General features: G+C 44.9%; 1 protein-coding gene across 1 annotated transcript; it reads right to left on the bottom strand.

Annotated features, from left to right (window-relative positions):
- Nucleotides 1-6,402: 6,402 nt before the first annotated feature.
- Nucleotides 6,403-22,769, bottom strand: DRGX (dorsal root ganglia homeobox). Its single transcript, XM_053949271.1, has 6 exons — nucleotides 22,736-22,769; nucleotides 20,047-20,144; nucleotides 19,678-19,779; nucleotides 17,019-17,191; nucleotides 16,596-16,708; nucleotides 6,403-6,738 (listed from the first exon to the last, which is right to left on the bottom strand). The coding sequence occupies exons 1-6, from the start codon at nucleotides 22,767-22,769 to the stop codon at nucleotides 6,473-6,475; spliced, it is 786 nt and encodes a 261-aa protein (XP_053805246.1). The 3' UTR covers nucleotides 6,403-6,472.
- Nucleotides 22,770-24,538: the final 1,769 nt, after the last annotated feature.

The following is a 24,538-nucleotide window of genomic DNA, read 5'->3' as shown; positions in this document are numbered from 1 at the left end:
GACCCACAGAAGTATTCAAATATTTGGCTTTCTGAGAGTGATTTTGAAACTTCCTTTCTGACCCTTGTCAGATGGTGACTGTCAAATCCTCCCTGGAGAACTTCTGGCTCAGTCCCAGCTGGGTTTAGCTCTAAAGTAATGGTTCAGAGGAGAAATAGGATCAGCTCTTTTCTCCTGTACATCTTCCTTCCCTGCCAGCAGCCAATTTCTTGTGCGCTGCTACAGAAATATTTCTAATAAAAAGTAACAACTCCCAGGGATGCTCCTATCCCTTGCTCTGCCAAGGCTGGTGATCACACCAGCATCTTGGTTCTCAAGCATCTGCCAAAACCTGATGGCTTCAGCCAGCATGATGGAGCGAGGGAGAGCCAGCTGGGATATAACAGGCAGACTTTAGATTCCTGGGGAGTCTTCTTTGCAGAGATGGGCTTCTTCATTTAATGGGCTTTGGATCTTATTTAACACATAGCTTCATGTACAGTAGGGGTGTAAAGAAGCTGTGTGCACATAATAAAAACTTGGCCTATTTGTACCTAAGGGAGCCCTAATAAATTTGCCACTATAGCAAGTGTTAGTCTCTAGGGCCAATACTGAATGCTGGAGTTTAATAAAAAAGAATTCTGAAACAGAAGAACTGAAAGGTAAATCAGTTTGGCTGACAAAGCCAACACAGTTTAATTAAAAATGAAGTTTTCTCCTGGCCTTGACCAGTCCCAAGGAGTCGTGTCTCAGGCTGGCTGTGTCTGACCTGCATTTGATTGCTGCTCTCAGGGTGCATTTTCCTAGCACACTATCAGAGGTCTCCCAGACTGGGCTGAAGGCACTTCTCAGAGTGTGTTCAGGCCATTGTTAGGGCAGAAGATGGGTAAGTAAGCCATGAAGGATGACATATTCCAGGTGTCCACCTATATACAACACTAATGTCACAGTACTCTGTCTTGAGCTGGGACTTAGAAAGCAGGATAGTAACAGCCACCCTGCCATTAGACCAGCCCAGAGGAGTGGATACTTGCTCTGTACAAATAGCTGCCACAATCTCAGATGCTCCAGGACACTGTAGAGTTATTTAGCTGCGCTGTCTGAGACCAGAAGCAGCTTCAGTAACTTCCAGGCCCATCAGAGCAGAGTTCTAGAATCTGCCTTTTGTTGCTCTGCATGTGAAAACTCTTTTTGGTAAAATGACCCAAGCGGTGGGTTTTTTTGCCTTCTCTGTTTCATATTATGGATGTTATATTGAAAAAACACTGAATACAGAAGAAGCCATTGAATTAAACACTAGAAGAATTAAGCAAGCCAATATTTTAAATCACAGTGGGATTTAACTATTACTAGTTTACCACAAGAAATGTCTCACAACTCCAAAATATGATGCTCAGACTTCTGAAACAGCAGATCAGCACCTATTTGTGGCAGACAACAAGGCCACTGTGGTTGGATTATTAAAATATTGTCAACACATCACTTTCAACTAAGGCTAGATGTGCTACAGGCCAATGAAATTCACATTTTCACAAGCCAGGACTGTTAAATGCTTCTTTGGTAGTTATCAGGAAAAGATCTTATATTGTGGTAATATGGCCACCTAAAGTCAATATTTTACTACATTGCAAAGGAAGTTTTTAACTGGAAAGAATAAAGCATTGTTTATTGTACTCTATTACACTTTTATTTATGGCATTGTGGTGGTGCAGCCCCCCCGCCCTCGGGCCAAACTGTGATCTCAGAGAGGGGTGTCAAACTCTTCAGTGGAGAGGTCTGAGTTATGTACTCAAGGCTCGGGTATCAATCCAGGGCATCTCACTTCCCCTGCTCCACACACTGCTTCCACCACACCGCCAGCCAAGCACAACAGGATCTTTATCGAGCAGAGCTCTTTTAGAGGGAGAATGTGCCACAGCAGCACACCACAAGCATTTCATCTCCATCCCCTGTTCCCTTGTCCACCCAGCAGCAAATGACTTCCTCCCACGCTGGGCTGGCTTCTTTCTGCTGCGGGGAAGCAGAAAGCTTGAGTGCACAGCAGAAATGCAGGCTTCCAGAGACACAGCCCTGCCAGCAGGCTTTTATCCCTGGCCATGACCTGGGATGGGGGACTCCTCTGGGAAGTGGAGAGGTCATCCCAAACTCACCAAGGGCAACAGTCTGTGGGGAACAGAAAGGAGGGCACTGACTGCAAGAGAGAAGAGTTTAATGGTAAACCAAGATCTGCATGCACATGGCCTTCAGCATTGTTGTAAATAATACTCCTAATAAAGAGCCAATTAGACCAACAATTTCATTACTATCCAGTGTAGGAAGGACTAGCCTAAAGCATAACTGAGCAAAAGTGAAAACACAGCTCCACATTTCCTGTTATAATGTACATAGGCATAAGGAGACTTAATTAGATGTGTAAAAGGTAACAAGCATGGAGAGCTGAAAGAATGGCAGGCAATCTTATAAAGAAGCCCCACAGTGTGGCACTTTGCAGCAACCCCCACTAACAAAACCCAGCCCAGCGTGTTGTGGTAACCCCACACGCATGTCCTGAGCAGGAGCTCCTGGATGGCCCTGCCAAAGCCTCCCAGTGCCAGGCTCAGCCCTGGAGCAGCAGGAACTGCAGCATGGTGGTGGCACAAGTGGAGAGTCAGCACCAGGGCTGGAGGCAGGACCATGGGCTTCCCACAAAGCCGTGAATGAGGATGCAGGGAAGGTAGGGGATGAGGGGGAGCCTGGGCATTGTGGGTGTCTGTGATTTCTTGAGAAAGGAGGCCAGGACCAGAGACACTTTACCAAACCTAAGCAAGCAACGTTGTCACAGTAACCGTCCATGCTATGCATGGCTCATGCTACAGAAATTCAGAGAAAATTATTTCATAGGATCCAGTGACAATACAGTGAGCTGTCAAACAAAACATATTTATCTTCCATCCATCCCTTAAACCTTGGGCTTCCAATTTTCCTTCACATAACAAAAAAAATACCATGCAGGCTAATTTTGGAATAGCTCTCATGTAAATCATCCCCTTGGGCTTGGGCCTCTCAAGCTGGGGTTCAGCCTGAGTGACTTTTTATAGCTGAGTTATAAACTTTTAAATGCCAGACTTAATCAGAGCTACTGAAATGGCCATTAGAGAGGTTTAAGTGGCATAGCCCTGATATATGACAGCACAGAAAGTAGGCAGGTGGCTCATCTGCTGTGGGCAGTCCATCTGGAAGGGAGCAGGGTCTGGTGGCTAGAAACAAGCACAACTGAGACACAGATCTCTGGAGTTTTGCTCTTGCCCTTGTGTTATTGCTGAGTGACTTCAAGTAGGCTCTCTTGGGGTGCACTGCCCTGAGCAGCCAGGTCTCAGATCAAAGGCTTAGAGAAAGAGGTGGCTCACCATGCCCTGGTTGCTCCAATATGCTGACAAGAACATGAATATTCATCTTCGTCCCCTTGGCAAACTGCAAAAATTGCAAGAGAATTGGCCTAGGGTTTAACATGGCATTGTGTACACTCAAAACACACAAATCAGCCTCGTTTTTGGCTGACCTAGAGCAATCACCCACAAAATCTTACTTACTTATAATTACTGAATAATTATAATCACAGACACATCATACATTGAAGAGTTCAGGCCTAAGGGGGTCTAATGCTGGTTTGCTCCTTACCAGGAGGATTTGTAAATCTTTGAGCCCCCTAATTTTGCAAGTTCTGAGACACCCAGCAGGTTCCAGCTGTGCATGGGAGAGCCTCCCTCACTCTGCAACATGACTGTGGTCTGAGCAGAACTGGGCAGTCATCAATGTGAAAGGTGCTTGCACAGAGAAATTGATCTGAATGAAAACAGTACAGGAACTTTTCAGGGTCTTCTTTCTAAATTTATTCAAGTATTAAACAAACAGAAACTACAGCATGCATCAGATACTTTCCTTTATTTGTACAACAAAACTGTGGACTTGTTTGTATTTGCAGCATTTCCAGCAACATCAGGCAGACTTGTCGATGTTATCCAGTTTTGCACAGTCACTAGAGTGTCGCATCATGAATTATTAAATCAGTGCTTCGTGGTAATACATAATTTCTTATCAATTATTCATGCTAATGTGCGTGTAGTTTACTTAATTGTGTTATTGACGATCAAAAGTAATTTCCTGAAAATCCTCAAGGACAGAAAATTTAATCAGCATAACTACTTTTCAGATGCAATGCTGTTAAGTATTCTTAATTTGCTCAACAATTCACTTATTTATGTACCTTTCTGGAGGAAATACGAGTTTAATCAAACAATTAGATTGAAGTGTTAGTGTACAGAAGGGCTGAAGTTCAACTGAATGCAAGGTAATTATGTTGAAACAAAGTTGGGCCTGCCTCTTTGGACTGGAATATATTTTTTAGTCTTTTTTTAGGAGGGAGAAAAAAAATTATGATTGGGAATATCACTAAGAAGACAGTGATTCTCTCTCCTCCAACCACACTCCACAACAAAGCACACAGCGGTCTCTTTCATTTTGGTGGAAGAAAAGGATTGTTGCTGTTAAACTAAGCCATAACTTGCAGCCAGAGAAGCCACCTCCACCCACAGTTCAGCAGAGCAGCTCCTGAAGCTGAAGCACAAAAGCAGACCACAGGCTACTGTATGTTCCTCTCCCTGCATTAAGACAGTTAAGAATCCCCAAAAGAAACACACTATGTGGCAGAAGTAAAATAAAATTACTCCATTTGATGCATGTGAGCCCTGCCTGACTTTTTTGTTTTCTGACCAAAGGACAGACCCAGCAATGCTTTCTCTGCTGGCTTGTGCCCAGAATACACAAACTCCATTCTGAGGGTGCCTGGTTCCCTTGGCTCCTCCACAGTGATGGTGCATGGTGCTGCCAAGCCACCCCACGAACACCAGGGCTCCCACCCTTTGAGTGGGTGCTGACATCAAACCATGCCGCGTGGAAAGGAAGGTGTGCACTGGGCAGTATGAAAGGGTCCTGTGAGCCCCAGAGAAGTCCCAGGTTCTGCGAAACTCATGGGATGAAATCACTTCCATGGAGGAGACAAAATTCTGCTGCCAACCTTACTCAGGACTGCCTTTCCAAGCACATCCCCAAACCTGGATCCTGTGAACAGCCAGACAAACCCTGTGTAAAGGCATGTGCTCAGCACATTGCAGGAGATCTGCAGCACAATGTGTAGGATCAGAGGTGACAGGAATCCTTCCACTAGCTTCCCTGTTACTTGACCAAAATCTCACAAAAGTGGTTTCAGCCTGTTCTCCAGGGACACCTGTGAACACACCTAAGGAATCTGCAAATGGCACCTGGAAAATTCAAGTCCATGTCACTAAGTTTAAATCCTCATGTGCAGTTCCCATGGAAAAAAAAGTGAGGCACCCCAGATTAAAATGACTGCTCTTCAGATCTAAGTCTGCTTTGCTTTGGGGAAGTTTGGGTGAGAGATGAGACTGAATTTACTAAGGCATCAATTTCTCCTTTGCACTGTTCCCAATCTATAATAATTAGTATCTTTTTATATCTAGATTCATTACAACAAGCTTTCAGTAAATAGAATAGCATAAATTTGGATAGCATAAAGGAATATCCTTCCAAGCTTTATTTCTTCTTTATTAAACATAAAACATGGAAAAACATGCTTGCAGTCTTGCAATGAAGGATTATTTTTCTCTTCCAGTCTCTTTCTCCAAGACAGTGATGTCAAAATACCCCCAGCTTTGTGCAGATCTAGAGATAATTCACTCTCCATTAAATACCAGCATTACTGTTTGAAGCTGTGAATGCCACTCTGAAGTCATGTGTCTTTCATGTCTAATGCAGGGAATGGCAAGAGTAATGCACTAATGTTCACACAGAGGCTAGTGCAAGGATTGTAGTCACAAGTAAACTGATCTCAGCAATTTCCCAGTAATCTACTGCATGAGAAGTTTCACTTTCAGAGAAAAGGAAAAAAAAAAAAAAAAAATGAAGAATTTTGTTCTATTTTCTGCTTCTCTTACACCTGGATTGCCCAGGATAGGTTTGGTTGAAGTCAAGTGCCTTCAGAAACCAGCAGGCCAAATTGGGATATACCTGGATATTCCTTCCCCTCTGTTGTGAGCAGTGGAGTAACTGGTGCCTGGCTGCATCTCTTGCCCCAGAACTCACATCTGGAAGTGATGTGCTGCTTCCAACCATCCATTTCACACAGGATGGGAAGTCGAGATGTGCAGGACCAAGCCAGGATCCTGGGCCTTTCAGTGTCCCTGGGATGTATGGGGTAAGGGGGGAATAAAAACAGTTTCACCAAACACAGATAGTGCTGATAAATCAGGGAAATGAACCTACAGCGACACAAGAAAAGCAAGGGTGCATGAAAGTCAGCCAAAGAGGCCACTCAGCTGTGCGGGTCCCTGGTGGCCCCAGGACGTCCCACTGGGCACAGCCACGCTGCAGTTCACCCCATGGCAGGGCGCGGCGGCAGGTCACTGCCCTGAGCCGAGGGGCCAGCACCACTCCGGTCTCATACGCTCTTCTCGCCTTCCATGTGCTCCTTGGCTGGAGAGGGCTGCTTGTCCTGGCTGCCCTCGGGGCCGGGTTTGGCGGGAGGCGTGGGGCTGCTGCTGGCAGCGGGCAGGAGGTTGGCAGACTGGAGCACAGCCTCCGAGTGCTCGCGCGCCTTCATGCGCAGCGCGGCCACGCTGGCGGTGCGGTTGCTTTGGCAGCCGTAGGTGGGCAGGAAGGAGAGGCCCATGGGGTCTGGAACGCAGCACGAGCACAGCGGGCTCCCTGGGGAGGAAGGAGAGAAGGCACCATCACTGCTGGGTAGGTCATGGAAAACATCTGTTCCCTCCATGGTCAGTCTGAAGAGGACAGAGATGGGGTTGACCTTTAGTGGGTACATTGACCTTTAGTGAGCACATAGGTGTCCTCTGGATCACTAGGGCTAGAAAGCCCCTATCCTGTTCTGCTGATCCTTCTGTGAGAAGGATCTTACACTGTGAGTCATCCAGGGTGACAAACAAGAGTGCAAAAGGGAAGTAGAGACAGAAGTGAGCAGTGAAGTTCAGATCACACATGAGATTTCCTCATAAGCAAGGCTCAGCTAATTTCCTCCTCTCATATCAAGCTGCTGTTCTGTGGCTGCCATCAGCCCCATGCTGGAGATGTCCCCTGCCCTCCACCTGCACACTGAGCCTGATCAATGTAGGCAGCAGCATTTGGTGAGTCAGTGTAGGGGTTCTGTCACTTATCTTTGACTGAAAGATTACAGCAGAGAAAAAAGTGAAAATATTCCACTTGTTATGATGACCTTCTCCTATCTCACTGTAAAATGAGATACTTTCCCTTGGCCAGGCCGCAGCCTACTACTGGCACGATGTCTACCTGCAAGAGTCCATTCTACCTTTACCGATTCAGTGTCTGTGCTGCTTCAGGGTGACACCCAAAGAGAACAGCCTCCAGAAGTGAGCCAAAGCTACCTAAAGCTGCTGCTGTGATACAGCTTTAGAGTCCCATCAGGAGAGATGGGCCAGAGCATCTCTACCGTGTCATTTGAGACACGTGGCTGTTCCAAGCAGGAAAGAAAACACTGCAGCGCGGATGAAGTGATTACTCTCTCTTGAAGCCAAAACCTTCCCTGCAACCCACTGACAGAGACAGTCCTCACTCCACCAGCTGCCTTCCTGAGGCTCTTCCTCTGGCTTCTCTTTGATAATGCTGGAGCTTGGGCCAGTTCACAAACAAGCACACCTGGAAGTGTAGGTTGATCACTGGGCAGGACATGCAGTCCATCCAAAAAGCCACTCCAGCTTAGAGACATCTATTGAATGATGGAGAATGTGACAGAGGAGTAGGATGGGGAGGCAGGGTGGGAGGGCTGAGCTACTTCTTGAATTTACTCTTTGGTTAAAAAACCAGACACCATTAGTCACCATGTCTCCAGGGGTCTTAGAGGCCACACCAAATCCACATCCTCATGTACACCCCTGGCAAAGCCTGTCTTTTGCTGATATGCTACCTTTCAACAAGAAACAGCCCAGCCACACACATCCTGACATGATGCAGTATCTTCCCCTGATCTTTCCAAGCCAAGGACTTGCTTTAATTTCTGCAGTTAATATTTGAGTTAAATGGCTCATGACTAAGTGATGGAACTAATAACCTACAGAGTTTTACACTTCTGTTCTTGGTAGCAATGGGTCAGCACCCATCTGCTAGGAATGAAGGCAGACAGTTGTTTGTTTTTAAGATGTTGGCAAGACTTCTCCACAGCAATTGTCAGAGATATGTTGTTGCCAGTAACATTCAGGAAAAAGTATTCCTTGCATTTCAAAAAATGGCATCTACAAAGAAGAGCTTATTAATATAAATGGAAATAACCCTTTTGTCTTGTAATACTTTTCTGATAAAGCATATGACCAGCAGACCAACATTTCCATGGGTCCAGGCATCTAGCTCTAGGAAGCTCAGTCTTGAATTCTGTGGCTGTTTTGAGCAGGTCAGAAGGAGGGTTTATAATAAAATCTACTCAGTAACACAACTTACAGTTTTTGCCACCACCAGCCATGCAAAAAAAAGTAATTTTTTGCCCCGTTGAATCACAGCCACTGTTTCAACAAGAGAGAGGAGAGGCCCTTCAGAGTCCCTGCAGTTTGCAGCAGGTCTTTTGCACCATGTCCCACTATCTTCAGGTTCTGCTTGAGATGGGGGAGCCAGGAGGCCTGCGGGAGCATCAACTGCCTTTGCACTGCTGCTTTCTAACACAAACTGAATGAGGCTTTCAAACACAGCTGTTCAGCTCCCAGGCTGAGGGGAGGGCTGGCCTGCAGTGCCTAATGCAGGACTGGGCACAGACATTGCTTAGTGGGAGGTGGAGAGAAGTGGAAAGCAGTCTTCCCCTTTTCAAAAAAGCAGGAATTGGCTCCATCCCCTAATAATAATTTTCATTCCATTGTTAGAAGAATAAAATATTTATCAGTATTCAGTACCAGCCTAAGATCTTTGCTTAATAATTTGCCCTGATATTACCTAGTGGCTCTGCAACCTGAGGGTGCAGTTACCTGTGGTGGAAACAAAGCTATCTCTAGCAATAATTCACCCATAAAGCATTCCTTTCATTTCCACTGAGGTTAAAATACTTGCAAACAGCTCACAGATGAAAAAAAGGAAAGTAAAAAGCATCATTTGCTCCAGGGTCCAGCTAGACTAGAGGAGAAAAGAATTTAGCCCTGTGCCTTTTTAATGTATGTTGTAAAGAAGGTTGACTCTACCTTACAATCATCTGAATCTGCAGATCACAAGTCCAGTGAAATGTACTGGACTTTTCCAGCACAAAGCCAAGGCCAACAATGGGACACTCAGGTGGGGTCTCCACTTTCCCATCAGTCAGCCCACAATCTCCAGGAAAGTGACAAGGACCAAGAAAGAGGCATCCATGTATAGCAGGCAGCAGTGGCTTTTAACATCTAATTGCAGTAGCCCTGAGCCCACAGAGGGAAAGGAAGGAATTGTTCCTACTTATTTCAAATCTTCAGAGGACTTCAGGCATCCAGCTCCCATCAAAATCAGTGAGGGTTCAGCCGTTAGTCCTAGATCTTGATCCAGCCCCCACTGACATCTATAACAATCTGAGATTAGTTTAACAGGATTTCTATCAAGTTGCTGCAATATGGACAGGGTACTGTTTGCTTTCTTTCAGGAACTTACTGCCTTCTGCACACAAAATTAAAATACACAATTAGATTTCCATTAACTTACAGCAAATTCTGCTGGATTGATCTGAACCTTCTTCTATTCCTATATGAGATCATACTTTAAATGCCCAGCCTGAACATAAATACTTAATGTAATAAATACAGTCTGAAATATTTGATCCACTTGGCAGTTTAATTGATCTACTACAGAGACTGACAGGAAAAATTAAATTAGTTTTGTCTTGTCTCTGCCAACATCACATTTAAATTGTAACAATATTTGATCTACACTTTTCGTTGTGGACTCCTTTGTGCAGTTCCATGGTTCAGTTTAAGGTGGGAAGAGAGGGATAGGAGTGGGGCACATGCTGATACATAAATATTAATATAAATTTTTAAATATGAATTTTGTGTTTCAAGTCAAGGGCTTAAAGAATTTAATAGGTAGTCCTTCCAAAAAGCAAACTCCACATTCCTTTCCTCTTTCATTATTTGTACGTATCAGCATTTGATATGGACAGCTGAATGACAACCTGACATGGAGGGAAAGAGAGAAAAAATCCCATTTAAAACCCTCATATATCAATGCATGATGTTTAGTTTTCAGAGAAAATATTATGTTTGATTTAATTATTGTTATCTTCTCCTAGTAGTCACATTGGTTTTTTTTCAGCTCTAATGTCTTTCATAAGCATTGGAAGGTCAACAACAATCTCAAGTTCGTAGTGTTGATTGCCACAGTGGGAGCTGATTCAATGGGAGCTCCCTCTTGCACTTCACAGATGACAAAAACATTCTGTCAATTAAAGCCTAAGTCAAAAGTAGGAAACATAAAAGCGGCTTTATCCGAATCTTCTTGAGCTCTGAATCAGGATGTTCAGAACAAGAAAGGCATAAACTCAGTCCTGAAATGGAGAAGCATCAGATGGTCCCAGTTTAACTTGGGGTAGCCTCAAGGCTGCTGGAATTATACTAGATGGTTTCTCCTTCTACTGAGAAGCTGGCTAAAAGTGGAAGGTACCCTGTGCTGCCCAGAGGCTGGAAGAGCGCTTCAGAGGTGACAGCAGAATCCAAATGTCATAATTTCACATCTCCTTGGCTGTGACCCCTCTATGCCCAGTGAAAACAACAAAGAGCTGATGTTCCAGCTCAGATGCTCTATCATAAGGAGCCTTTTTGTCGAAATAACTCAACACTGGAACTGGAGGATTTTATTTGTGCCAAAAGTACTCTCCAAAAACAAACAAACAAAAAAAAAATCAGAAGCCAGCTGCCTGTTAGGGCAGGAAGGCTGGCAGCAAAGCCCACAAAAAAGCTGGGAGAACAGAACCAGTCCTTTGAATAGTGTCAGCTTGGCAACCTCATCAACAGGAACCCCTGCCCAGCTGAGCCCCACTAACCTAATCAAGATTTGTCCTGGAGGAACAAGACAGCACCTATTTCCTACCCATGGCACTTAGGGCTCCAAGTACCTGTGTATTTCTTAGTATTTGTGAAAAAGACCAAAAATGTCTACCTATGAGGTAGGGCAATGTTAGAACTGGGGATCTGTGACATGGGAATCAAACTAATTTTCTCAACGTGTGTGTATCTGCAGCAAACTAAAGAAATGTTTTAAATTCTCTGAAGTCAGAGTGGCAGATAAACTAAGAAAAATACCAAACAAACCCTCTTAATATATTGGCTATGTTACATCAGAAAAGTCAGTAAATCCATAATCAAGAATGACACTGAAAATAAAAGACCCCAAGAGTTTTATTCCCATCCCCCAGTCTTACGGTAAACAGTGGAGCTTCAGTTCAGTAAACACCAGTTCAAGGGTGAGTTAGGTCCTTGAACACTTCTTTTGTAGCATTGGCAATGGGAATTGCCCAATGGAACTGAGCAAATTCCCTTCAACTTTCCATAATAGAAATTGAAATGTAATGGACAGGCAGTTCTAGTTATGTTTTAGTTTTTTTTCCTGGATACTGCAATTAAGCGTCCCTAATATGAACAGCAACCACAGCAGCAGCAAACCATAAAAGAGCCTAATCAACAGTGGTCTGCAATGCCCATTTGGATGCGCGTAATACAATCGTGCTTCTCTATCAGTGGTGTGGGGGTGCCATGAAAACCAACTGAGCTACAACTTGCACAGAGAAGAGCTGTGGGTGAATTATGAAAGTAATTCCCTGGCAAGTGTAATTATTTCTCTCTCATACACTTCACTCATCATGGGTCTGGGGAAATTTCAGCGGAACGTAACAGACACACTCCTGGCCTCAGCCACCAGAATGGTAGAACACATCCGCTGAAAAACAGAGATTCTTGTTTACACCCATTAATAACATCTTCTGCATTAATGAATTGCATTCATGCTGTCATCCATTAAGAAGGTACTTTGAGGTCTCTCTCTGCACAGAACACTAGCTTCTCCAGATGACTCTATAGTTATACAGCCCATAAATAAAACAAGTATTTTCCCTTCATCTTTGAGGTCTGCAATTAAATCTACTAAATGGACTGCAGATGCCTGGCTTACAGTAAGTGTTTCATCTTAGAAGATCATGGAACTGTCGAAGTTACCACAATGAAGTAGCACAGTTGTCAAATCAGGGCAATTTCAGAGAGTAATGAACATCAGAAATTTCATCTCTGTGAGTCAACCTTTTTCCTCATTATGACCAGTGGTGAAGTACTAAACCCCTGAAGCAGGAAACACTGTATACCCCAGAAATTATGACCTTGTGCTAATTTTTCAAATGAGGAATTGTATTTCCTGACAGAATAGTACATAGGAAGATGATACAGTAGTTAACAGATGTTTGCTATTGAGTACAGCCTCCAATGTGCTAAACTTCAGAGAGACAGAAGACAGGAAAAGGTCTGTTGTATTATTTAACAGAGAATATTTTACAGAGAAAAACTGCCCAGTGATAATATACTCTTCTCTGGAAAAGTCTATATTCTGAATAACAGTTTTCTTTGCATAGCATAGCCATCCTATTTTATTAGCAGAATCCGTGGTGCCAATATCCTCACTTTGATGGGAAAAAAAAATCTCCGTTTCAGAGACAGCAGAGTTCATGGGGCATAGTGCTTAGGGAAAATAGCTTTCTTCTCATTCATCAGAGCAGACCTGGTCTCATGTTTCAACAATATCCCCATATCCTAGAAATGGCACATGGGGGGTCCAGAGCCACATGAGGCAAGCCTAATGAGCACTTCACAGTCTTTCCAAAAGCAAAGTTGCAGTCTTAGTCCCTGCCCCAGACTTAAGATTTCCTGTCTCTTATAGACCAGCTTCACCCTCAACTATTACATCCTTATACTACAAATTAGATCCCAGAACCTTGTGGCCTAAGCACTTTATGTGCTTTGGAAAGCTGGATCTGGAGCCAAGCAAAGTCAAAGAAAGAGAGGTATTTGGTTTATTTACTAAAGATTAAAAACTCTCAGATGATAGAATGAAAATGGTCCCTGAGAGCATAAAATAATTATTAATTACTTACATCACCATCATCACTTGTTATTCACTGTATTGATTTTGTCTCCTTCTAAAGCATCAGTAAAATATTAGTCACTGACACCAGCAAAGTGTTGGCTCACAAGTCCAACAAAACACATCTTGTCTCCTCAAAAGAATAAGAAAACAACCTACACTTCCTAGTAGAACCTCGTGCGCTGAGAGTGCTGATTTTTTTGCAGGCAGCTCTTATGGCTGTACTGAAGAATGTGATTCCCTTTACTGCCCAGGATTGTTCTCCCAGTGGTGGGAATATATATCTGTTTACAAGATCCACATAGAGGAGCTGCATTTGGTTTGACATTTGCATAGAAGAAAGCAGGGCCATGCATCCTTTCGTAGTGAAATAATGCTTTGATTCTAGAGCAACTATTTTGCTTTCAAAAGCACAGAGGATTCCTGGTAATTTCAAAGCATGGCTGGCACAAGACACATACTGGGAAGACCTCTCAATCATTTCACTCCTCAATGAAACTTGCAAAATTTTGGGAAACCTTTCTACTTGCTGGATTTTCCCTTATCCAAACAATCCAAAAACAAGCATCTCATAACGTTATGCCCTGTGCTGAGTTTTATTGGATTTGTGTGACATAAAGTCCTATGCCTCCAGACTGACTGTGGCAGGGTTCTGGCATTATTTCTGCAGCAAAATGCAGCTAGATTTTCAAGGGAGAGGCTTAGGACCCTTAATTAAGATGTATAAGGACATATACTATTGCCCACATGCACACAGCTCTTGTCTCAAACAGAAATGAAAAGGGAGAGTCAAACAAACTGAACTGAGCATATGACAAAGACAGTCACATCAAGATTTTGTGAACCTTGTGTCTCTCCCTGTCCTTTCCTTCCTTCTCACAACCATTATCGTTTCCTCCAGACTGACACGTGAGTTTGGTTGTGCTCTCAAATGCACTGGTTTAGATGAAACATCATTCACCTGGAGTTTCCATACCAAAGAAAAGCAAACTGTGCATTACACCTGTGATACCTTTGGTCCACTCAGGGGATCTAGAGATTGCTCTGGTCACCAGTTAACAGGACCAAAACTCAGTGACTCAGTGCACAGTGCACAGCCCTACCCCAACCCAAGTGAATTACTCCTGAAGAAACAGGGCAAGAGGAACTTGTGGATGTGAGCCAAGGAAGGGGGACACAATACTCCATGTATCAATACCACAAGAAAGATGTTACAATTATTCTCTGCTTGTGTACATCAGATTTGGTCCCTTATGTAACGATAAGTTCTTCCCCCTTAAACCCAAAGCCAGACCTTGGCATTACTAAGACCCAGCAGCAGAGCTGGCAGCAGAAGGAAAAGAGCTCCCCTTAAAGCAGCAGCTCAGACTGCCAGTCCCTTGCCAGGATAACAATACACTGACAGGCACACGCAGCTCCTGGCAGGTGGATACACAGATGCGCAAATCTGTAACTGCATTTCATAAAATCAAAATATACTACTTTATCTCAGTTCCCTTGCATGTACCTGGAGATTGCTAGTGCCAGGCAAGAAATACAAAACATTTCAGGAATGAACTGCATGTATAACTGACAACATTCACCAAGACAATATGCAGGCATCTGATAACTGACCATTCCTATACAAATTGTATAAATAAAAACTTTCTATTTACATTTGGGCCAGTTTTTTCAGGGATACTGTATCTTAGTCTGGGCAACAGACTATTTAATATCTACAAACAATTCAGAAATAGAACTTTTTCTGCCCCTAGGCTGTAAAACTTCAATCAAGCAAAAGAGAGCAAATTATTAGTTTCTCAATTTATTGACTAAGCTGTAAAATCAAAGAAAAGAGTATCAGGAAGTTTTCCAAATAAATAAAATTAAAAATAAACAAACAACATCAACAACAAAAATCCAAGCCCAAACAAACAAAAAAAAAAAAAAACCAGCTAAAAATACCAACCCCTCAAAACAATTTTTAAATCTTTTTTATTTCATTTTGCTTGGCTTTGTTTATTTGGGTAATTTTTTCTTAAAATTTAACTACATTTAAACATGAAACAAGTGCAAACACATATTGATGCATTTCATTTTGAAAATGTTTGAATGTAAACTTTATGGAAAAAGCCCCCTTTTACTGTCATCGAAATTATTCACTGAACACAACCCTATTTCCACACTTTTCAACCTGTCTGGGACTACAGTTATCAATGAACAATTTTTTTGCCTGAAAAATTTCAGCTTATCTACTCCAGAGAGGCTGTTCATTCCCAATGGAAAAAGTAAAAATTTGCAACTCCAAGACTTCACAGGGCAGAGATCAAGAGGACTCAGGTACTCTAAACAGCTGCTGCCCAGTTACAGGTGACAATTAGCCTTTAAGTTTTAGGGTTCAGGTCACACCTGAGTGTTCTTTCTTGATTCAGAATTCCAGATCCCACACCTACTAAAAGAGCAGTAATTGTGTGGTGTGTCTGGATTCAGATTTTTTCAAAAGACAGGAGGGAAGGGGGTGCAGGAGGCAGGACACTGGGCTTAACACACAACTCAGGGGTTCCAAACATTTGCTCCATTTGGCAGTGCTGATTTAACTGGAAATACAAGGAGCATGAGGTATGCCAGAGAATACAGTGAGATGTATTAGAGGACATTTTTCTTTATAGTGGGGGGTCTTTAAGTGAGAAACTTTCCTCACAAGTTCTTGCAGCACATTGGGACGCAGAGTAAATGTATGTGCCTCTTTGTGCTTGGCACTGCTATGAGGCTTTGCATCCTATAAATCTATAAATTGAATTCATCCTGCTTACACTCTTAGTCTTATAAATTGTTAGACTAAGAACAGCTAATGGATGAGTAGGTGATTTATTTTTAAAAGTTGCATACTTCTGCTGGAAACCAAAAGTATATAGACACGGGATGTACCCTTCCTGAAGCCAGTGTCCCAGGTAATGAGGAATTACTTTGTATCCTCCCCTGTCCCAGGAACATGCTTTATTCAAGTTCTCAAAGGGGCCCTACAGTCCAAGAAGAGAAAGGTCTGGATTGTGCAGAGATGCACTGCAAAGGAAACCACATGCAAAGAGCAGATGAGGCATCAGTAATGGTGCCAGGTACTACATAATGCAAAAGGATGTATATAACTAATTTATTAGAATAAATTTAACTCTTAAAAAAAAGCATATGCAACAAAAACTCTAAAGAAGCAAACCCTACCTGCCTTACTCCTTCAGAGAAAACCTGACCTCACAAAAAGTAGCTGTCAGAGTAAAATGAAGGAGTTTTGCCACAAATGATGCTACAAGATACAACAGGAGACTCACTTCGGTAGGTGCAGCAGTTTTCAGTGCAAATACTGCCAATCAAAGAGAAAGAGAGGTCTGCCATTTCCCAGAGGTTTCCTCGCAGAGGGCAGTGCGACCATGCTACTTAGCTCAAAAGGGATGCTCTCTGAGCTTACTCCCAAGTTAAGTAAAGTAATTTACCTTTTAGAGAGGCGACATGGGATAAAGCTTGTGCATAGGTGGCTGTGTTGAGAAGAGTCCCCGGCAGGCAGGAAGGGAAGAAAGGTCCTGTAGGACCCACTGCTCGGCTCAGGCTGATGGAGAAAAGAAGACAAATTCCTTACAAAACCAGAACCACCTGATTCCATTTGTGCATGCACTCAAACACATTGGTGTCTCAGCACTGAACTAGATGTGACCCAGGCTGGACAACATCAGTCTCCCACAGCCACCAGCTCCTCAGCATCTCCACAGGGAACAGTGGGTTGCACAAGAAACACCTCATTTTCTAAAGACGATACCTCTAGGTCAAGGCATAGCAGCAAATCTGTATGCACATACACACATATGAGGCATTCTTGCCCCACAGGCAGGTAGGCAGCTGATATAATGTATTACTCTTACCTCTGCTGGATCTCCAGACCCTCTTTTTTATTCCTGGTTTGATCTGTTGGAGAAGGGGAATTTAAATTCCTCACAGGAGGTGCCACCTCAGCCATGGTTTCCTTAGAGCCCTCTTGGTCAGAAGCACCCCTCTCTGTTTTTCTCCATTTAGCCCTTCTATTTTGGAACCAGACCTAGAGTGGGAGAGCAATCCTAGGTGAAAACCATATTTAGCCAAATGTGAAGCAAGGAGATTGCAAATTGTTACTCTAGTGAAATCTGTCATTTAGTAGCTTGGCTAAGTATTCCTCTTACTTTGTATCCTCATTGCTATTCTAGTTAAGTCTTAGGATGACATTTGTATCTGTAATATTTCTGCATCTGGAAAACAAGCCAGAAATATCTAAAGATATTCAAAAAGCATGTCACAACAAAAATTTAGGGTTAAGTACATATCTAAGCACTCTGATGAAAACATATAACTCTTTAAATCAGTTGTTGCTTGAATCAGAGAGGTTAGAAGTGAAAAGGTGTCTATCTGGCCGTCTTAGCCAGCCCATTTTCTGGCTGTTCTTCCTCTCATGACCAGTCTGTTTTCAGAGGATTCAGAAGCAGATAGGTACTAATTTTGGAACATCATTCTGCAGTTTAATAATATTGTCATGCAACTGCCCCCACCTCAGGCCACACTATGACCTCAGAATAGAACAGCAGTTTCCAAACCTTTTTTTTTTTCCCATATGCAAAACAAATATTCAGATTCTTGATTTTTTTTTACCTGACTATTAGTCTAAGAACTTTTTTTTCTATTAACCTTGGAACTGATATGCTGAAAGAACTATGTTTGAGGTGGCAAATGCCAAATCTCTCTTGAGGTCAGGAAATCCACATTTTAATACATGAATTCAAGTACAGGCAAGATTGTTATTATTATTCTTCTCCTTCTCCAATTCCATTTTAGTTAGCTGCCTTTTAATTGCATGTATCAGCAAACATTGAATAATGATTTTATCTATATTCTAAATTTAGAGCAGTTAAATGCAAAGCAAAATGCAGACACTTTCTTGTGTCTTAATTGAATGAAGGTCACAGCTATAACAATATTTAATTGAGCTATTTTTCATTATCATATTTTAATGACTTTGCACTGACAGTTCGCCTGCTTCTGAGGAAAGAGCATGATGAAGTCGTTTATTTCCCTATTTAGTTATTGTTTGACAACATCATCTTCGATTAAGACTCTGCTTTATAGCACATTAATCATATTTGAATGAGCAAGGGGTATAATGTAAACATATCTCCCATCCTCTGTGTTTCCCCATGTCCCTGCATGAAAGCAGGCTAAACAAATGCTTGCATCTATTGTCTGTTTGCATAATAGCCAACAACAAGGCTAAACACCAGTCCTCAGCAATCTAATTGTCACCACCCCTATCTCACCCTTGCACCTTTCAGGAAGAAGTTATGATCTTCCACTTCTGAATGCTCAATAATTGTCCCATTTATCTCAATTTGCAGTTCGGTCTTTAGGCACCAATAGCCAAAATGGCATTTTTTATTATTTTTTTAAGCCAGTACCTACAATACAGTGTTAAAAGGAGATTTTCATTTCCAAATAATAATCAGTTTAATTTGCCCGCATATGACCAATGATTCATGTTCAGATTTAATAATCAGGATCACATAATCTGATTATAGGAGAAATAATTTGTTTACAATCCCCAATTTACTGTGGTGAATTCCATTATCTCTCTTCAGCCATTGGGTTTTAAGAGATACTAACATGACCCTAGGGAACAAAAGGCAAGCTATTATATTTCCTACAATTAGATCTTTGCATAGTCGTAACCCCAAGCACCTAAATTAAAAAAAAAAAAAATATAAGAACACCGTGCAGAAAAGACCCATAAATAAAAATGAATGCATAATCGTGTTCAAAAAATGGTTTGCAACTCTGTTGTGGATGCCTGAAGAGTTGCAGGGATCCATCCCTGACAACTGCAGGACTGCTTCTCTAAGCAGAGCATGTACATATACATATAGACAGGATATGGAAAAACAAACATATGGAAAAAAGAAAAGAAAAAAAAAAACAAGGAAAAAGGTTGGGAAAGGAAGGGCTGGAAAAGTGTGGCTGTAGAAAGAGCAATCATGGCCAATGGTATTTATTGGGTCATATTAAAGGTATGGGAATTGCTCTGCAGGCTCTTTATTTGCCTAAATTAAGTGTTTAGAAAGAAGGCAAAAGGGAGAAAAGTTAAAGAGGTGCAGAAGCTTTCTTCCTGGCAGCTGGGCTCCCTGCAGTTGACTAACCCCACTGCTCGACAGTGGTCATAGTTGCTTTGGAGAATCACGTCTCAGCTCTTTTCTCTGCACCACGCCCCCCCTCCAAAAGCAAGGAAATGGATGTGCATTGATGTAATTTAGTACCTTGGAGACGCGGACAAATTAGTGTAGAACATTATCACTAGTTAATTATGAATGACCGATTAATCAACCTAATCTAATATTCCACATTATGTTGATGTTATTAAAGTGCATCATGAAAATGACAGATCGTCTTCATTTGCGTTCTTTGGCCAAATGTGCACTCTGCAGTCATGATGTCAAATAAAAAAAAAAAAAATTTAAAAGTTTGCCAGTTTGAATATCCGAGTTAAGTAATTCCCAGGATGTTTACCTGCACCCTGGCCTCCGTGAGGTTGATTTTCAGAGCCAGCTCTTCCCTAGTGAACACATCAGGGTAGTGGGTTTGAGCAAAAACGGCTTCCAGGGCCTCGAGCTGATGGACAGAAGGAGACCAGAGATCCGTGAGGGATCCGTGAGGGTTCCAGCTGCCCCACGGGGGTGTCTGCCAGACATGGATGAGGAAAACGGAGCCACCGAGGCAGAGGGGCAGGCAGGATGGGCTGGCATGGCACGGGGCATGCGGGAAGGAGGCTGGGAGCTGGCAGGGAGCAGGCATGGGGGAGGCAGGGAGCAAGTGTGGTGTGGGCAAGCAGGGGGCAGTGGGTGCGGAGGCCAGGGGCAGAGAGGAGCGGGCTCCTACCTGCTGCAAGGTGAAGGTGGTGCGGTTGCGGCGCTGCTTCCTTCGCAGGAACCCGTCGTCGAAGTCGCCAGCGGAGTGACCTCCGAAGGGGGCAGCGCCTGCGGGCCGAGAGCCGCGTTAGGGGCCGCTGTGCCCGGGGGCACCGGGCCGGGACACGGAGCCGCTCGGGCGGGCAGTGCTGCCCCAGCTCCGCGGGGCCAGGGGCTGCTGCGGGCACTGGGGGGTTCCGCCGCCCGGGAAAGAGCATTTTTCGGTCCATTTGTGTTTTAAAAGGACGAAGAGACGAAGCTTTGACATAGGTGTGTGGACAGCAGGTGGCAAAGGCCCTGCCCCGTCTGCCGAGGGAGCCCGCGGAAGGCCCTGCCCGGACGAGGAGGCGGCGGGGCCGCTCGCAGGTTCCTCTGCACGCACCCCGCGGGAGCGGCCGAACCGGCCCCGTCTGCTCGCCCTGGCTTCTGGAGGAGAACGTGGGCACGGCGCTCGGTGCAGCCCAGCACCGGCGGCTCGGCCACGGCTGAACAGCCGGGAGTCGGTAGCGGGGCTGGGGGAGGCCGCCCTGCCCTTCCCCGACCGGCGTTCGAGGGCCCGACTGGGGCACCGGGGGTTTGTCCCCAGACGGAGGTCGGGAGAGGGCACCTGGGCCACCGGAATGCGACCACGTCCCGTGGAGCGGACCCCGGCCTTGTGCTCCCCCCAGTCACACATCATCCGTGCGTGCCCGTGTTGAAATGGGTCACTCCCTTTCTGTTCGCTGACAAAACAGGCTAAAAAAACCACAAACAAAACAAACTAGACCAAAAACCCATTCAAAACTTAAACCAAAGCAAAAAATAAACCAAAATAACCAACCTCAAACCAAAAAAAGAAAACAAAAAGAACCCCAAACCAAAAGCCACAAACGAAAAACAAAACCAAACCAAAAGAAACCCTCACATAACAGAAATCTACCCAAAGCCCCAGAAGCGTTGCTGAGTGTCCCCGTGACCCTACTTGCAGACCTGCCCCTGGAGTGCTCTGGGGTATGTGGGCTGGAGGTCACCGCTCATCTTGCAGCATCGTTTGGAAGATAAACACGGCCCCGAGCCCTCTCCTCGCACAGACCTCACTCCGTGTGGGCCTGGGAGAGGCTCATCAGAGAATAAAACACTGTCCCGGTGACCCCAGAAAGCGGTCTCTTCCCTGCGGCATCGGGCCTCCCCGGCTGCCCTAACGCTGGCCGAACAGAGCTTTTCTGTTTCCACTGCGTTGATTTGGTGATGGGTGGGTAGGGGGGTTTGAACGGAGTTGTATTTTTTTAATTTTTTTTTTTTTTTTTTTACTTGTGATGCCCAACGCTGTTTTCATCCTTTGGCAGGACAGATCGCCCCTTCCCCCGCCCTGCCGCTGCCCGAGCCGGGAGAGCGAGGGGCCGGCCCCGGACACCGCCGGGAGAGGCTGCAGCCTGCGGGGCCGCTCCCCGTCTCGGGCCGCCAAACACGCTGCCACCAGAGAAACGAGCATAATGCAAACAAACAAACAAAAACAAGAACGTGTTTCCAAAGCTATCTGCCAAAAACTAGCGAACAAAGCCGCCTCAGAGCTCGGTGGCACCGGCGGGAGGGACCCTCGCACTGTCCTGCACAGTCTGGCTCCCCTGTCCCACCCGGAGAAAACTCTGGGGAGCGAATATTCCAGCCGGGATGCACAGACCAACTTGGGTCCGCTGACCCTGGGAAGCCGTGCTTAAAGAGGGGCTGACCCTCCCCCGAAGGGGGATGAAACCGCTGGACCACTTCTTCCTGCCAGCGCCACAGGGAAAGCCCCTTTCTCGCGTGGTGATGCCTGTGCAAGGAGCGGGGTGGCCGAGCCAGGAGATTTTACGGGGCCGGGTCGCTTTCCCCGCCGCGCAGCCGCGGGGTGCCGGCGGTCGCTCGGGCGCGGCGGGACAGCCCGCGCACTGCGAGCAGCGACCGGAGGGAGCGGGGCAGAGGGCCCTGGGCATCTGCGGGGGTGACACGGGGAAATCCTGAAGGCTGCCAATTTTTAGAAAGGAAATCAACTACAACAACAATAATAATAATAAAAATTAAAAAGTCTCTAACTAATAGCACAAAGAAAAGCATCCTCCCAAATACTTATTTTCCCCCGTATTTTTTTTTCTTCTGTTGTACCTCATTTTTCCCCATCCTCCCACAGAATGTTTGCAAAATAGCATTAAAGATTTATGCGGTCCTTTGGCTGGAGGGAGGAGGCGTGACCACGTCCTGAAAGTGTCCCGATTACAGCCATGACACCAACATCTGTGCTGGGAGGGGAGAAAAGCATCTCTCTTAGCCTGAGGCTCAACTGCGGGATCGCTATCCACAGAGGGGAGGCAGGTGGCAAAATGACGGGGGTGGGGGTGTAAAACCAAGCCCTTTCCAGCAGGAATCAAATTAAAAAAAAAAAAAAAAAAAAAAAAAGTCATGCAATCCTTCTTTCCTTCCTGTGACAAGAGGGGAAAGCTAGGAGGGGGGAGGGGATAGGGTTGTATTTTCTTAAGGAAAAGGATGCTATTTAGTTGTCTATAAATTTGCATCTTATCCCCGCACGCATTCGTACGCGACAGTCGTGGCACAAGTTTCTCCTTCCGTCCCCAGCGCACCCCCCGCCCACAGACACCTCGAAGTTCAGCTCTTGTACTTACACATCTCTGTGCGACAACACTCACCCTCTAGCTGCGGGGGGCAGTGGAAGTAGAACATGGCCCTGCGGCTGGGTGGGCGCCCGCTGCTCGCAGCTGCGAGCCCGACGGCAGCCGGGACCGGGGCCAGCCCGCGGGGCGCGGGGCTCCCGCGCACCCCCCGCACCGACGGACCGGCACCAGCTCCCGAATCGGGCACCGCGACGCAGCGCTGAAGTGCCTCCTGCAAATCTGAACACACAGAGGGAAAGAACAGAATAGGTGAAGAGCCAGAAGAAAACACCTGAAGAAACCCACTGAAAACCCTAAAGTCCGTCCCAGAGGAAGAAGAGAAAGTAGCATCTGACCCTGTGCAATGAATTTAAAAAGCCAAAGGCAGAAAACTCCGTGGTTGGCGTACAGTAATCAGAATCAGCAAAACTTTGTTGGGTTTTTTTTCTGCCCAGAATAGCAGATTGTGCCTCTCTTGTTCTACATCCATCTATCTATCTATCTATCTATCTATCTATCTATCTATCATCTATCTCAAATATTCCTTTATGGAACAAATAGTTGTAGGTAAGACTGAACTGCTTAAAAGAAAATCTAAAATATTCTGCCTAAATGAAACAGCAATAAAGCCTAAAAGCTACCTTCTTTTTAAAGGTTCCAACACACTGGGAGCCAATGTCCTCGGCAAGGAAAAAAACCCCAAACAACAATTCAAATTTATATGCAGTCATACTAAAAACAAACAAACAAACAAACAAACAAAAACTCCAGAAGGTACATTAATATAGTAATCCATACCTAAACCGAACAGAAGTAAAAATCACCGGTAAGGTTTGGGGGTGTTTTGCTTTAGAATAAGGCGCTGTGAGTTGTTGGCTGCAGAGACAGAAGGGCTCTGTGGAGTTCTGGAAGTGGCCAGATGTCTTTATATCTGTCTACAACATGCTCTGCCTCTCAGCACTTGCCTTTATAATCTCACGCATAATTGGCCTTAATCTGATTATTTCCAGCGCTGTCTACAGTGAGTAACTTGGATAGGTCTATTGGGCCCTACAAATGGCCCACGTGGTGTGCAGAGCAGGGGGGGGTGGAGAGGATGAAAAGAAAAAAACGTAATTTCTCAGCAAACGCCAGGAATGTGAACGGCAGCAACACAATCCCATTATTTTCCGAGCGCTGGCGCTCCGGGGCTCGCAGCCCCCTGCGTGTCCCCCCGCCCCGGGATGCCCCGGGGTGCGGGCCGGGGGGGCCCCGCCGCACCGAGCGCAGCCCCGCCGCCCGCACCCCGGTGCTGCCGGAGCGCCGGGTAATTGCCGCCGGATGGGTTTTGGGGGGCCGCTCTGCACACGCCTCGCCTTTCCAAGCGATCGTACCACGGCAAAGTTTGATTTTGTTCGCAGCGAGGGGTCTCTGGATTTATGCTCGCTTCCCGTCTGCAAATGATATGCGGCGGGACCCTTCGCAATTACTTTTAAAATGCATCCGAGACATAGGCTCAGCGGAGAGAGATGGCCCTTGCCTCAGCCCGGGTGAAAATTAGACTTTAAAGTACCCAGATGAAATTTTCAAGTCAGGGACGCGGGATTGGATCAAATCACATAAACTGCAAAAAAAGCAAGTATAATGGCGCATAATTGGTTCTGTAATAGCATTACACAAGGATAATAGCCTGTTATGGCCCCCTGCACATTAAGTGCTTCCCTGGCGTAAAGCCTTTATGATATTAAAGGGGGAATATAATGATATTTTGGTTATTAAATGCGTGTAATTAATTTATGCACCACTGAAAATAAAGTTGGTATTATGACCCACTCAAGATGCATCAGAAGATGTAAGTCA

This window comes from Vidua chalybeata, chromosome 8, assembly GCF_026979565.1.
Source record: "Vidua chalybeata isolate OUT-0048 chromosome 8, bVidCha1 merged haplotype, whole genome shotgun sequence".
NCBI classification, from domain to species: Eukaryota; Metazoa; Chordata; class Aves; order Passeriformes; family Viduidae; genus Vidua; species Vidua chalybeata.
The sequence above is the reverse complement of the archived record's forward strand: the minus strand, read 5'-3'. Positions and strand labels throughout refer to the sequence as shown.